Source organism: Lissotriton vulgaris, chromosome 3_1, assembly GCF_964263255.1.
Source record: "Lissotriton vulgaris chromosome 3_1, aLisVul1.2, whole genome shotgun sequence".
NCBI lineage: Eukaryota > Metazoa > Chordata > Amphibia > Caudata > Salamandridae > Lissotriton > Lissotriton vulgaris.
In genome coordinates this window covers 1,030,295,059-1,030,311,876 of record NC_141689.1, presented here as the reverse complement: position 1 = coordinate 1,030,311,876, position 16,818 = coordinate 1,030,295,059, and the positions used below count along the sequence as shown (strand labels likewise).

The 16,818-nt window shown below is 44.7% G+C and overlaps 1 protein-coding gene across 2 annotated transcripts in view; it reads left to right on the top strand.

Annotated features, from left to right (window-relative positions):
* Positions 1 to 16,818, top strand: part of RIC1 (RIC1 partner of RAB6A GEF complex) — a 979,735-nt gene that overhangs the window by 128,493 nt on the left and 834,424 nt on the right. For both annotated transcript variants that reach the window (XM_086961422.1, XM_086961421.1), the window contains exon 2: positions 7,164 to 7,271. In XM_086961422.1, the coding sequence (XP_086817548.1) occupies positions 7,164 to 7,271 (108 nt within the window). The remainder of the gene's footprint in view (positions 1 to 7,163; positions 7,272 to 16,818) is intronic.

The window sequence follows — 16,818 nt, the reverse complement described above, 5'->3', positions numbered from 1 at the left end:
TAACAGCAGTGTCATACCATTTCACCGCAACCACCAGTACCACACTTTTATCAATATTAGCACCACAACCAGCAACACTAATATCGCCACCTGCACCACTGCTATTACTACCAACACCATAAAGGAATGGTAAAGGAAATAGGTCTGGTTTTAATGTACTGTGGCACGGAACTCATATCTGCATGTATGTTTTCCTGTGTTGCCACATTAAATCTAAACCTATTAACTTTGCTAATGCTTTTTTTAACATTACTACCAAAATAGTTAAACGCCACATGTTATGCATGACATTTTCCTACCTCTTTTCTTTCAAATCATAGAACCTACAGTTTCACATATGTTCTTAAAAATGAATATAACAGTCAAGAGGTGGAGCGTTTGTAGTGAAAAAGTTGTTTGAAGTTTAATACAGGTGTATTATTATTGCACCTTTTTATGATTTGCATTGGCTGCCTTCCACAGACAAAATGCTTTTATGAACTTCAGTTTTATTATCAATACCACTTGCTTTAGGTAAAATATTGTTTGGGCTTTGCATGTGTTTACTCGTCTCACTGTACCTTTTTGATTAGTTGCAAGGTACAAGGAGCACTTCGAGTATTGAGATTGGAGAGCAAGGTTTACACCCCCACCTTCATATAGCACTAACTGTGCTAAGCAGAGGATGTCCCCATTCAGCAATTAAAAATCCGCAGCCGGGAGGAGCCAAGATGGCCGCGGAGACGGACGTGTAGTCTCCCGGCTCCCCGAGCCTTTGTTTCCCCGCAGCATTATCCTGTCCTTTCTCCTGCATACCGCTACCGCGGGAGGTAGACGGTAGCGCGCTGTTGCCGAGGGTGTTTCTCCTGGGTCCCTGCCTGCCTGCAAACCGGCGCTATTGACGGGCGGAGCTGTCGGCTTTGTCCTGCCCTGGAACCGGACCCGAGTCGTGGTGCGACGCCGGGGACGGCCGGAGCTCTGTGGGCTGCTGATCTGGAACGAAACGGGCGTCTAGTGCCCAGCAGCTCGCTGGAGATAAAATCTGCACGGCTCTTGGTGATCTGAGACGACGACTGTTTAGAGGCTACTCCTGCTACTTCTCCCCCGTGTGACGCTACGGTGAGCCGCTCCGCTTCCCTTACTTGCGCTCGGAGGCGATTTGGCTACCGTGCCTCTCCATTACGATTGCCCCCTGTTTGGTGTCGCACGGGGAGGGTAATTTATATGATATTGCCCAGTGTCGGCGGGCCCTGACTGCTGCGGGGGTTGGTCCCCGGATTTCCACAGTGTATTTTGCCTGCTCATACGATTGTGCCACTTGGTGAACCTAACATGGCGTCCGGCTCCTGCGAAGCGATTGTGGATTGTGCCCCGAAGCCTGACTGTGTTGCCCTTCCTGGACCCGAGAGCATGGTTGCTCATCGTGAGGCGTCTCGGCTGGTAGAAGTGAGCGATTTACAGCCTGTTTACTCCTATGCCTCTATCCTTGCCGCACTCGCTGATTTGAGTGCAGAATGGCGTGTGAGAGCTGCGGCGCTGGGTGACCGGCTGGACGAAGCCGCATTCGACTTGAGGTGTATGGTGTCTGCTGATCCTTCGCACTGCTCTCCTCGGCCCACGCAGTGCCAGGGCCGAGATACATTGTTACTACACGGGCGAACGACGGAACAACTATCGGCCGGTGACGATGTTTGCGGCTCGTTACCCATCTCCACCAGTGAGGCTACAGTGTTGCCATCTCTGCCTGATCCTTCGACTTCGCTTGCAGCTTCAGCGTCCCTGGCCGTGGTGCCGCCGGCACAGCGATTGAAACTACAGACTGCCTATGACCTGCAAGCTACGCTCCTGCTTATTAGTGCCATACAACATCTGAGACTCATGAGGGCACCGCTCTTTTGGACATTTGGTACTTTATGTGATTGGCATTCTTTATCTTGCATGGGGGCTTCTTCTCATTACCGAGGGCGGCCATCTTATCCCTTTGTTCTGTCCGGGGCGGGTCCTCCTTGGTGGCCGTCTTCGGGGAGACGCATACGCTCTGGTCAGGGCTAGGAGACCTTCTTCTGTCTGCTGTGATTGAGTGGCGGCCGATGACTGTATATATGATGCTCTCTCAACGCGTGCCACGACCTGTGGAATATCTCGCCCTATCATTTTGAACTTGCTGCGATTTGTTTCTGATATTGAATAGGGGGTGGACAGCAATTTATGGCTGGGGTGTCCGGGGGACCTGATGTGAGGTGGGCTCCTCCCCACTTTTGCACTTTCTTGGGAATTATAGATTAGAGCTTCTTTTCTTATTCCCTATATCTCAGGTGTTTTACTTATTCTTTCTTTCTCCACTTCTTCTTATTCTATATTTCGGGTTTATTGGGCGACAGACACACTGCTGGGGGGGGTAGGCCGTAGCCTTTGCATGCGTGTAGGGTGGTGGGTTGGGGGATGGGATTTTAGTTTGTTTTCGGTTTCTATGATGCCTTATTTTTCTTCTCTGTTATTATATAATTCTTTATTCTAACGTGGGTCCGTGATTGAGGTGGGTTTGTGGTGGGTGGCGGTGGATATTGTGATGATGCTGGGTGTGTGACTCCTTTTGCACAGTTTTTGAGCCGCCATACTGCCGGAAGAGACTTGAATATTGACTGATTTGATTTTGTGGTTATAATAGTTGCTACGATCACGACAAGTCAACTCGTATCCCGTTCCTTTGTTTATTGCTTATGTAACGCTAAAATGTCCACTTTCACAGTCGCCAAAAAATATAAAACTAACCTTCACTACTCCTGGGACACAGTACCGTGATGACCTACAGTGTAACTCTTGAATACTTGCCAATTGTACTTATGGGTTACTGTGTCGCTAAAATGCTTGCTTCTGTGCTCTAAATGTTCCGAGGCCGGCCAATGGGTTGTGGGCCCGTATTTGTTCTTTTACTATTGCACAATAAAGGTTTTCCAAAAATTTTAAAAAATAAATAAATAAATCCGCAGCCGTGGAAAAATAATTTCCTCAGTATAAATGTTTTTAGAATAGAGCGTCTTACATATAAACAATAAAATGTCACTCAAGTTTTGGTTTGGGTCACACAAAACGTTATTGGCAACACACAATGCATGCCACTGAGTATGGATGGAACTACCTTTACAATTAGAAATCAACCTTAATCACCCATCATGAACTGAAGACCACAGACCGATTAAAAAGTTGCAAATTCTTTTGTAGCTATTATAAATATATAATGGGCGAGCGCTGTCAAAGAATGAATCCAATCTGAAATGTTGACCAAAATATTATTGATAAGAATTTTCTCACAATGCATTTGCTGTGATAAAATGAATACCATGCTAACATCTATAAGAGAAAAGATAAAGAACCGTCCTGCATTTACAAAATTTTAGCAAGGATTGGTAAGGCCAATAGGTTTGGTGCTGACAACCAGCCTTTTGTCTTTCTCAGTGCTTGTTTTGTGGCGCTATAAGGCCCTTGCCAGTATAAAAAAATTAAAATTGGCTAAAAGCAATTTTCTTTGGTCTCAAAAAGCACAACTTGCCATAGTAGTACTTGGTAGTGAAGGGCACTACTTTGTGCGCCGGTGCTCTCCGTGAAAGAACAGGAACTGTCATAGGCAGTTAAGTTAGCCAATGGCTGAAGTTGTCCCATGCTATATGCTGTAATGGGGGGAAGAAAAATGTGAATGGCACAACAAAAGAGCAATTGATGAAGAGAGCTGGCTGAAAACCCATATAAGTAAGCATAGTATCAATATAATTTTAGTATGAACAAAAGGTCTTTGCGAATGCCACACCAAATAAAACCAGAAACACAGGATGTCGAGGCTGCCAAGACTCGAACGCGGATCCCGAGCTTCAGAGTCGGCCGTTCCAGCCATTAAGTCACGAGAATGGCTGCGCTGCGTCTCATGTATCAAAGCCCCTGCTTTCCCGGAGTCCCCAGTCAACCCGGCGGATTCACAGCTCCCCACTTCCATGCGTGAGTATGTCATCCACTCCACGGTCTTGCTTCTGCAATCTGGGATTTGAAGGTTTTTTTTCTTCTGTGGTAAAACGAGGACTACAAATCCAACAATACAAATACATAACAGGGGGCCGGAGACACAGCGGGGGGGGGGGGGGGAACGGGCAGCTGGAGGGGGAGCAGGAAGGCAAGAAAATTAAACAAGCCAGAGACGAGCCCCAAGCCGTAGACGACCCAAAAAAAATTGGAAATAAAAAAAAAACATCAGTTACAAGCATCCCGTGCAAAGCGAAACATTCACAACACGGGGCAGCAACTAGACACACAAAGTCGAGAAACAAACAGTTAAAAATATAAACAAAATGCCTCTTACCTGAACGCAAAATAACACCAATCCGGCTGAAGGCACTACTGAAAAGACGAAAAGAACACAAAAAAAAAAAAACGCCCACCGCCGCACTGACGTGTTAAAAGGGGCTGGATGAGAAAAAATCTCAGGAACGCCCACGAGTCGCCTCACAGAATGACGGACGCCTCTGTTTTCCAATGGCTAGCCTCCATTTATGGAGCTAGCCAATGGAAACAGAGGCGGGACAAAGCCCACATACTGCAAAACAAAAGATTTCGCCTGCGCGAAACGCTGCTTTCGACAGGCGAAACCTAAAACGGCTAGTACAGTAGTACTGCTGATGACCCTCAACTGCTTGGATCCCTAGCCTCCACGTGTAGGGTCACCTCCTTTGAAAGGTTTATGAGCTCTGTGTGGGCAACCAACATGAATGTCAGATCAGTGGAGTAGATTACACTCTCTTGTTTCATGTATTTTATGTATTTGTCTTCATACAGTGCTATATCTTTCAGGCCCTAGGGGTCATGCTCACCCTTTTTGAGGAGGGCTACTGGTTAGTTCTCGCCTAGTGAACGCAGCGCATGCGCTGCTTCGCCTTGGTGAGACTATTGTTGTGGGTTTGGTGCGCGAAGGGAGACAAACCATGTACAGGCACGGACAGGCGATGTTCACACGCATGGCGTCTCCTGTCTGCCTCACACGCTCCCAACATACCTCACCTCGCAGCTTGCTGCCCACCCTGAACGCTTCCCAAGGGAGCACAGCGGCGGTTATTTATTTTATTTGTAAAGTATATATATCATGATGCAATCTACTGCCCTTCTCCCCTCCCTGGCAGAGGCTGCAAGCCCAGGCAGCGGGTCTGTCTGCCATGCGCCACCCCTTGTCTAACAAATGGCCCTCTAGAGCTGCGATGTTTACACAGAGACCTTCGCACCGCCGGCATGTCAGGAAGCCGGGGCTTTGTTTTCGATGCATGCCCCCACGCCCTGTGGAAAAAGACACTGTGTTTGGCTTATTACACCCAGGGGCCTGTCTGCTGTGTGTGTATGGGTTAGTAATGGGGCCGGAGGAGCGCTCAGATTCATCAATTTGACGCCCCCATCACAGCGCTGCACTCGTATAACACCTGTGAACACGTTTACAGTAGTCTGTGATTTTTACAAGATAAACAGCAATTAACTCTCTTCAATACTTCTGTCTTTATTACGGTTATGTTACACAGTTTTTTTACCGAGAAATATTTGCCAGTTACGTGGCCTCTAGGCACTGTTGGCGGTGTTTGTGTGATGGGGTAGTTCCAATGAATCATTTGCTGATGGGGGCAAGGGAGTCTTGAAAGTTGTCTCTGTCCTTCCTGGTTGCATGGGCAGTTTCACAGTGAGTTTGGGCAGATTGCGGGCGCCCTGTTCCCTAACTTGTGTGAGGGTCATACGCTGCGGTGTGCAAAATTTCCATCATTTCCTTCTGCGTAATTATGCAAAATTCCACCAAAATTATGTTAAATGCAAAATCGGTATTTAGCGTGTAATGCATCCTTGTGTCCATTTTGGATGCCTAGATGCACTTCTCACTCCCCGCCCCCACCCAAAAAAAATGGTGCCAATCACACAGGTGCAGCTAACATCCATCGCTTGTGTGCTAGTCCTTAGTTTTGTTTTTGTGCTAAACGTTTGCAGAATTATTCTGCTACCTGGTATATTTGTAACATTTCAGGAATTTCAAATAACCCTAACTCGTCATTTCGACCACTTCTGAAAAGCATCTGCAATACAATAGGTCTTGCATTTAAGAAACTTTGACCTATTGCAATGATAATGCCTTTTAATATTGCAGGTTTTTTAAACACATAAATAAAAGGCATTGTTATGTACAATGCCAAAAGCTCAAAATATTGCAATTACGAGACCTATTACATTGCAAATGCTTGTTTTGTCAGTTGCTGTTGCTCTGCTCAAAACGTGGATCGTTTCTTCTAGCACTTGTAAGATGGTACTTGCCATTAGACAAGTGCCAAACCTTTAACCAGCGCCTTTAGACACATTCCATTTGTTAGTAGTTGCTTAGGGAGAGAGACTAGGGGTGGGCTAGGGATAGGGGAGCATACTTTGTGCTAAATCTCCTGAATTGCAGTGGTGCCAGATTCCAGTGCAACCACCACACTCCTGTAATTAAACTTTGATCCTTGTGATGTAGATTACTTGAAAAGTCCCTCGGCTCTGAACCTCTCTCCCTGATGTGTCTGTCTCTGCTCCTGGCACTGCTGGGTGTCTGCTGGACACTGTATGTCGGAGCCAGTGCTCTGGGTCCTTAGCTGGCTCCAGTCTCAATCTGTGCATCTCTTACTCCGCCTCTCTGAACCGGCATTAGCAGTAGTCCTGTTAGACTTGCAGAAGCTGCCAAACTGAATCCACTGTAGTGTGACACATTGCTCTGCTCATTTGTTGAGCTTCTCCAACTACACGCCAAGCACTCCAGGGAGCTCCCTGGGCCTCTGCTTCAGTTTCACCTCTAACCTGCCTCTGTGTTGCCATTTTATGGCCCTGGTCCTTGGCAGGGACTCAGCCACAGGGCTCTGTGGCAGAGTTCAGTTAGTGAGCCACGTAGGGTATTTGGAGAGTTAACAAGGATTCGTAGCATTTCTCAGAGATATTATCACTTTAGGTGATAGAGATGGCTGTATCCGAGCTGGTCTTTTTTAAGATACAACACAAATAATATGGCTTCTGCGGAAATTGGATTTAAGATAATAATGATTTGTAGACATATATATGCCTGTCTGGTACTGAAACGTATTTAAAGCTACAGTTAACAGAAATAGAGGCTGAGATTAAATGTGATATGTTCTTTCTTTTTTCAGCCTAGTGTTTTGATTGTAAGTTACAAGGAGTCGGCTAAAGCTGCTACACAGTTTGGACCTTACAAACAAGCAGAATGGCGACCAGACAGCACAATGATTGTTGTGGCGGTAAGTACATCATTTAGAATTTACACTCTTCAATAAAGTAACATACGTGGTACATGTTCTTGAAGATGGGTGTTTACTAATGCTTCAGCTATTTATTTCCTGTTATGGCACCAATCCTTCCCTGTAGAATTCTTGGAAATGCCTAATTATTTTTTCTGTATTGAATGTGCTGGCTTCCCGCCCGCAAACTGCTTCTACTACTTTTCTGCCCAACAGGTCTCACATAAATATGCCTTAGTATTAGTTTTCTGTATTACTCTCTCCCACTCTGTCAATATTCTGGTTGGATCTGCCCACTCCACATAAGTCCAGTAAAGAATGCTGTTTTTTTTTTAAACAATGTTTATTGATAGATCACACGGAAGTTGCAGAGCTCTGTACCCCAGAGGTATCTGCCAGACATAGCTACATATATAGAACAATGCAATCCATCTTGACTTTTACATTTGGTACAATGAGAACAATGAAATCATTGCTTGTAACGACCAAAAAAGAATGCTGTTTTGACCCAAATCTTCATAACAAAACTATGGCCAGTGTACTTCTCTGATTTTTTTGTTTGTTTTTCTATCTTATTAAAATATGTTTCTTCTTTGTTGTTTTGAGATATGTTCCATTCATGAAGGGAGCAGGGCTGTTAGCTAGCTGTCAAGTACACCACTTCTCTAGTCCTTGATGGTTGTGAAACACTCAGTCGACTTTGGATTTTTTCCTAACACTTCTTTTTAGTTTAGTCCATTGTTCTAGTTTCTATTGAAATACTTAACAGATCTGCACATTGAAAAAAGTCCCTTCAAAACCAATGCAAGGATGAATCGTTAGAGTGGCTCATATCTGTTGTCTCAGCATCACATTTTACACTGTTATGTTATTTATTGGCTCTCACCTTATGGGTTTCTTTGATGGATCTTCTACTTCTATTCTGGTTGGTGTGTAGGTTTATGGACGGACTCCCATTTCCCATGCTCTTTAAATCCTGTGATGCACCTCATGGAATGGGTCCGGATTTAAGAGTTACAAACTATTTTTGCATAGCCATTGCATTGCAATATTTTGATCCTAATTACTTCAGAAGGGTTCAGTTCAAGCGAATAATTGCGGTGAGACACATCTGATGGAAGTGGTGCAGTTTGTTTGAAAGGAACACCTATTGATAAAAATACTTCACTTTGGTGGAAATCTATGTTTACCAAAATACTTAATGATAGCATCTCTAATAAATGGGCATTTCTCGGATTGAATAACATAGGTCAGCTTTTTTCAAGGGGGCGAGGGGATTAAAGTATGTGAAAACTTACAAGGGAAATGTAATATTCCTAAACATGATTTTTTTAAAATACTTGCAAGTTAGATATTGTTATTGATAAGGTGGGTAAGAATAAAATAGGGATTAATAGGATCAAAATAAGAGAACAAGTTTTTTTTGCCAAGATGGATATAAAGATTAGGCATGCCTATAAGATATTCTCGGATGCTGTAGATGAGGATACAGACGGCAAATAGAAGGAACTGAAAAATTAGGTTTAGAATAACAATTAAAAGATATCCAAGATACTATAGATACCGGTAACACACACTTTATGGCAATTAACTTATGCTAACAGCAGTGAAAAGTGCTTAAAAGGTGTACTGCACCACTGAGAAGATGTATAAATATGTTGAAGAGCCAGCTCCGATCGCCTCAGATGCCTATGAGGAGGGGCATACATTTGTCACCTGTATTATTCTGAGTCATTTCTGGACTTTGGTTGCTAAAGTAATATCTATCCACGCCTACCAGATGTAGTAATTTCAGTTAAGAGTATAATGCTGCATCATATGGTAATGTTTTTTTATATCACAAACTTTATTGGGTTTCAAAAGACATAGCATTTAGAATTATTTACATTGCCTCAATCATGTCATGCCGAAGCATATGTATAGTATTATTCAGTAACTACATGCCATTCTCATCTATGCTTATGTTACAGGCACGAGCCAAGGCAATTTTCGACATTGTGGTTCCCAAAGGTATATGGTAATCATCAATTTTCAAATAAAACAGTTCCTCTTCCCTCATAACTTGACATTCATATATTAAAGCATGCCTTGTTGCAACACATTAGGTAGCAACTAGGTCAATTAGCGAATATACTCTTTGGTTCAGTAGTTAACAGGAACAGTCTCGGGCAGTATGGCTTCACAGACGGATGCTACACTTGTGCAGTCATGAGTGGCATGCAGCAGTGGCTGCCCATAGAGGACAAGTGGCGGGCCAAAACTGTCACACATCTAGGGTATCACAGTGGGCCTACCAGTAGCAAGTAACAGCATTCAGGTATTGGGCAATTCTATGCATCAGGTGGTGGTGTATAACACGAGAAGGCTGCTGTAGCCATTGCCTAGCTCTGTATAGCCCAGGATTGGATTAATTCTGCACTGAAGAATATCGATAAATGGTTGCCTCGTCTGCGGCACGTTTACGAACTTAAAGGGTAGTCCAACAGATGGAAGACAGCATTTTTCAAGAAAATCTAGTCCAACAGATGGAAATAAGCATTTTAAAAGAAAATATATTCCAACAGATGGAAAAAAGCATTTTTAAAGAAAATAGAATTAGATTTTCCATTATTCGTTTCTAAGATAGGATGGCCAAGTCAAAGGGAAGATGTTTGTGCGGTTATATGTTAATCTTTTGGATAGAAAGGCTTATGCTAATGTACTGGAACGTATTTATGCACATTTCCTTAAATAAAAAATTAAAAATTGCCATTGCTTGCAGCCTGTTTTGAAATAGCTGTTAAGTTAGTGATTTGACATTTTCTGGGGCTCTTTTTAAACACTGCTAGCAGAAAGTGCATTCTCAGAGGCGCTGAAAGACTTCTTGATTTACCCTTTTACATATATCTTGTAGATGCGTTTGCAGTTAGACTTGTTTTATTTAAGACCTTTATGATCAGTATCTTACTCGCGATAGGAGAAGCTTAAATGATGATAGAAATAAGCAGTCTTTTGTTTAGCATGCCAGTAAAGCAACATTTCCACAAGCACCACTCAGCATCTCTCAAATTAAAACAGAATATCATTGATGGACGCGTGGATCGTCCTCTGATCCGGTGAAAGACGTTTACAATTCAATAACGTTTTATTTACATTCACAAAGTAACAAGTCAAGGCAGATATTCACATAGTAGTATCCCAGGCTTAGAGGTATTCTGATTCATTTAAGGTCGCATGGTTATTCCCACAACAACAACCTTTTGAACTTTTACTAATCTTTCAGTTCTGTGTAGCTACTGTTATGTCTACAGAAGTTCCCATAATGATGCTTGTGTCATCCACATGCAATGTACATATGAAGAGGTGTCATTTTCCACAGTCCTGCTTGTCACAAAATGGACAGATACCTCTTGTTTTTTTCTTTTCAGGGCTGTCTCTGCTAGCCTGTTTTAAGTCATCATCCTGCGGTCAATGTTTTGCTACTTGGTTGTTTTTCTTAGCGGAGGTTCGGATGTACATTGGTTGTACACATTCAGGAGTTACAGGCAGTGTTTTCCAAGTTAATGACATTCCTACAGGAGTGTGCGAGTCTCATCTCTGGTAGTGATTAGCAGATACTTATTTTGTTGATGTTGTTTTGAACTGGAAAGGCGTATATCTTTTTCCGAGGGTGAAGCCAAACGTTGTACCTTGTTTTATTGTTAGCAGTAATTGATAACACGGTAGCACATTCTGGCTTGCTCTGCTCAGGGCATGTTAGTGGACCCCCAGAACTTCAAAAACAGTAGATGTTTTTTTCTGTTCAATAAATAGGTTTCCTGCAAACCCAATTTTAATTCATTAGTTTTTACATTATGATTCTGCATTTGCACACCTGATATAATCTTGGTTTTGACCACAGTGTGATCTTTCGTAGTGATATAGTATTAGTTTTCAAAGTCAAAAAAATTATCCTGGGCTTAAAGCAGGCCTCTGGCTTTGGTATTCAGTTGTACTAATCCGTAGTAGATATTTATTGTATCGTTCCTGCCCACTTGTGTATTTAGGATATTAGGCTGGTGAAGCATTCTTTTCTTGCTCCCTGGTTCTGTTTAAAGGAATCTGTATGTTTATATTCATACTGTGTTTTGTTGGAGTGAAGGACACAGTTACCACAGGTATAACTATCACTACAATTTACTTATTTATTGTCAATTTGCAAGGCAACATTTTTTAAATCGACATGTTGCATTTTAGAGCATTTCCTGTCAATGGCTATAGACCCAGTCTCACAATTGGAGTACTGATTTTATCTTATCGGGACACGTATGGGAATGCAGAATAATAACCAGTTGGTTATTATCAATTGAATGTAACTTATTTCTTGGCTTCAAAATGTAAGCCAGTATGCAATAAATAATGCATTTTGCAAACTGCCCTCTGAAGTACTTGATTGCATAAGTATACCCAAATTCAGAGTTTTACAAATAACCCCTGTTCCTAAACTCAGTATCTTTGGCACAACTTAGCAATGCATAGGTTTCCTGCATAGCCATGTTTCATTCATTAGGTTTTACAATATGAGTTGCTGTGTGTTTGGTACAAAATAGAATATCTTTATAAAGTGCAGCTCAGTTGCTGGCTCTTGTATTAAATGCTTTTGGACAACCAATATGCACCATATATCCCTGTCACTAGATGCGTCTAGTGGACATAACTGTATATTACATATTATTAGATTTCCAATTAATCATTGCAACTTCTTTTTTTTCCTACTTATTGTTATTCTTTTTTTTTATTTCCACAATTAGCTTCTTTTGGAAAACTACGAGTAGCCTACATAAATGATCTCTTCCTGAATTTGGAATCTTCTTACTTTTCTGAAATGTATTTTTTTCACTGATGGGTTTCCACCTCTTTCGACTGCTAACTGCAAGTGGGTAGAAACCATAAAAACAGGAACATTTGACCAATACTTATAGAAAAAAATGAATACATTGAAAAATAATAGTGTTTTTTTTCACAACTCTGCTCATTCCTGAAAGCTGGGGAAATGGTTATCTTAGCACAGCAGACCCATGTTCTTGCTATTTTTTTTACAACAAAAGAAAATGCTTTATTTCACAACACTTTCTTCCGATTTAAAAAAACAAAAACTTTTGCTATACTTTGACGATTTGCTTCTCTCCCTCCAAGGGAATCCACAATCCATGTGTACCATTGGAATCTCCTGCATGTGAGAGAAGAATGTCGCAAATTTGGCCTTTGCATCCTTTGTAGAAAAAAAAGTTATAAAGGTTTAAGCATAAAGTGTTCAAGACTGGGGTGGAAGGAAGCCTCAGCAGCTCAGGGGCTAATATGCCTAGAGTGAGGTATCTAAAGTTTCCGTTTGACTATTTAAGAGCTAGACTAGAACACAGAACTTCAATCTGCTGGGCACAACCCCGGGTGGGCTGTGGAGCCATAGGAAGGGGCTCGCTCATTCCCCAGCTTTACTTCTGCCTGAAATCTGGAAAAAGACAATAGTTTCCGAACGGTTAATCAATAGTTAAAATGCTTCGGCTGGAGTATTTTTCAGGGAGTGTCTTGTTCTGTAAAACCAAAGCCGGTCAGACTGCTAAACAAGGTTCCCTGCCAGGGTGTCTACTTGCTGAAAGAAATGCAAATGTGCTCTATGAGTTAAACCTGCAAATGTAAAGGATGCTTGGGAGCTGGTACTGGCTTTAACTGATCGAATCACTGTAAGATTTGTTCATTTTGATTGGTAGAGAAGAGTTAACCATTGAGCTCTGAAGTGTGTGCTTTTAATTGCAATTGTGTTTATTTTTCGCTTACTATCCCTGAGGAGTTGTTGAAGGTGAAACAGAGAAAGCCTGGGGTGGAGAATGCGTGGAGGCCCAAAAAAAAAATGGGCGAAATGTATTGGAAGACATGGAATGTTTTATTTATAAAATGTTTGTGGTTTTGATGTTAAACAAAGGAGGGAGGCTAGACTGTTGGGGAGGGCAATATTCGGCATGGCAACGGGTCAAGAGTCAAGTGTTAGTACAATTGTAGAGAACCAGTGTGTGTGCTGGACCGAAGGTATCTAGTTGTTGTGAGCTCTGCATGCTTCCAAATAACTCCGTCTTTTCCACAAAACGTAAGCAAGAGTCAGTCATTTCCCAAGGTGGTAAATTTGTTTTCTGAATTAGCCATGTTAAGAGTTTAAAAGAAGCAATTTAGGAATATAAAAGACACATACCTAGAGAAGTGCTCAAACACCCGGTAATATACATTACAGTTTGTTGCTGTAAAGTGTCACTTACCTGTCAGGCACATTACGAATTCATGCTCTGACTTTCCTGCGGCGGACTTTTTCTCTTCGGATCAGTATCCCTGATGGGTCTTATGGCAGCTAACAATTAGTTAAAATGTTGGGGTACTTCAGTTTCATAGTCAAGTACATTTTCACAGCAAATCTCAATGTACTGAAAGACCCTACTAGAAAAGTTGGTTTTAAATGGACAGCTGAGCTCTGAGGTGCATGTTTTTCATTGTATTTACATAGCGCTTACTATCCCTGAGGGGGTGTTGATGGGACAGTTATGTAAAAACAAATTGCATTAGCAGATTATCTTATACTGTGTGTAATGCAAGTATAAAATATTGAGTTACATAAGTGCTTTCTGTCACAGGCTTTGACCTTGTAGCACTAACAATCCACAAATCACCCCCCAAACAGGACTGTCAACAACAGCAGCAAACTAATATAACCAGGAGTCCGTTTTTGCTAAAATAGAAGTTTGTTTTCATAATGTTCAAAACAAAAACCTTTTTAGAAAAACTGTTTGAAAGAAGATTAAGAGACCACTTCCTCCCCAGGAATGAAAAGAAAGCAACCTGCTTCGACTTTACAGTTCATCATTTATTTGAATTTTTTTTTAATTTTTCAAAAACCTTCATTTGAGAAAAAAAGGCACAGTACAATTACATAATTCCACAATTGCAAAAGGTTAGACACACCAGTACATTGCAGCAGAGCAAAAATAATTTCACATTGGAGACAACACCATAAAGGATTATTATAAACCCATTAAAGGGGGGGCAGGAATGAACGGTCAGGAGGAAGCACAAATCCTAAAGGGGACAGGCAGGGAGAATAAGAAGGCCGTGGACCAAAAGGGAACAACCTAAGGACCAGAGGCCGGGGAGTCGGCGGGGAGCACGGGAGCACAGCCGACCAGCTCGCCACCTCCCTGAGCCAGCACCCTCCTGCCAGCTCAGCGAACCCCAGCCAGGCCGCCGACAACCTCACGAAGTGGATCAGCAACTGCGCGGACGAACTCGCCCCGCTGAGGACCCCGCCCAGCAGACCCGGCAGCAAGAAAGCCCCATGGTTCACCGACGAACTCAAGAGCTCCAAGAAGAACTGTCGAGCCCTCGAGAAAGTCTGGAGAAGGGAACCAACACCGGACAACATGACCACCTTCAAGCTTGCCACCTGGAAGCACCCCCAGCTGATCCGCGCCGCCAAGAAAACTGCATTCAAGGACCGGCTAGACAACAACGCACACAACTGCAAGGAACTCTTCAACATCGTGAAAGAGCTATCCAACCCCAGCGCAGGAAACAACGACATCACCCCATCGCAAGACCTCTGCAACTCCCTCGCCTCCTACTTCCACAACAAGATCGCGGACATACACAACAGCTTCAGCACCCAACCAACGCACACCACGACCGAACCACCGCCCCCCACCACCACCCTCCACGCCTGGACTCCGATCAGCACCGAAGACACCGTCCGCATGATGAACTCCGTCCACTCCGGATCCCCGACCCCTGCCCCCACCACGTCTTCAACAAGGCCGACGCTGTCATCGCACCCCACCTGCGGGACATTATCAACACCTCCTTCGACACCGCCACCTTCCCTGAGAGCTGGAAGCACGCCGAACTCAGCGCTCTACTCAAGAAACCCACAGCGGACCCCACCGAACTCAAGAATTACCGCCCCATCTCGCTCCTCCCGTTTCCAGCCAAAGTCATCGAGAAGACCGTCAACAAGCAGCTGGCCGCCTTCCTCGAGACGAATGGATCCCTGGACCCCCTCACAGTCTGGCTTCCGAGCCAACCACAGCACCGAGACCGCCCTCATCGCTGCCACCGACGACTTCCGAGCCCTGATGGACAACGGAGACACAGCGGCCCTCATCCTCCTAGACCTCTCCGCGGCATTCGACACTGTCTGCCACCGCACCCTAGTACAGCGCCTCAGCAACGTCGGAATCCAGGAGAAGGCTCTGGAATGGATCATCTCCTTCCTCGACGGAAGAACACAGAGAGTCCGCCTACCACCGTACAAGTCAGAGGCCACCGAAGTCATCTGCGGCGTCCCTCAAGGATCCTCGCTCAGCCCCACCCTCTTCAACGTCTACATGAGCCTCCTCGCGGCCATCGCACGCCAACACAACCTCAACATAATCTCCTACGCCGACGACACCCAGCTGATCCTCTCCCTGACCAACGACCCCGCCGCCGCCAGAGCCAATCTGCACGAAGGGATGAAAGATGTAGCCGAGTGGATGACGACCAGCCGCCTGAAACTGAACTCAGACAAGACGGAGGTCCTCATCCTGGGCTCTTCGCCCTCCACCTGGGACGACTCCTGGTGGCCTCCCGCCCTGGGCACCGCACCCAAACCGACAGACCACGCACGCAACCTGGGCTTCATCCTGGACTCCTCCCTCTCCATGACCAGGCAAGTCAACGCCGTCTCCTCGGCGTGCTTCAACATCCTACGCATGCTACGGAAGATCTTCTGGTGGATCCCCACCGAGACCAGGAAGACCGTCACCCAGGCCCTCGTCACCAGCCGACTGGACTACGGCAACGCCCTCTACGCCGGTACCACCGCCAAGCTACAGAAGAGACTCCAGCGGATCCAGAACGCCTCAGCCAGACTCATCCCCGACATCCCACGAACCAGCCACATCTCCGGACATCTGAGAGACCTGCATTGGCTCCCCGTCAACAAAAGAATCACCTTCCGCCTCCTCACCCACGCACACAAAGCCCTACACGACCAAGGCCCGAGCTACCTTAACAACCGAATCAACTTCTACGCTCCCAAACGCCACCTCCGATCAGCCAACCACGCCCTCGCCGCCGTCCCCCGCATCCGAAGAGCGACAACAGGAGGAAGGTCCTTCTCCTACCTGGCCGCCAAGACCTGGAACTCCCTCCCGACCGACCTGCGCCTGACCCAAGACCACCTCTCCTTCAGGAAGAAGCTGAAGACCTGGCTGTTCGAGCAGTAACGGCACCCCCCTCCCCCCAGCGCCTTGAGACCCTACGGGTAGTAGTGCGCTCTATAAATGTCTTTGATTGATTGATTGATTGATTGAGGGTTCGCTGATTTTTTAGGGTCACGACTAGAGAAATAAGTAACGAGGGGGCCCCATATATCCAGTGGACGGGACTTGGCCCGGCAGGAGATCCCAAAACTCAGACAGGAGGGTTTGGCAGCAGGATGCGTCTTCAAGCCAGAGAGGCACTTTGGGCGCGGGTCATCGGCCCCAGCACTTGGAGACCCTGCGCCGCGCCA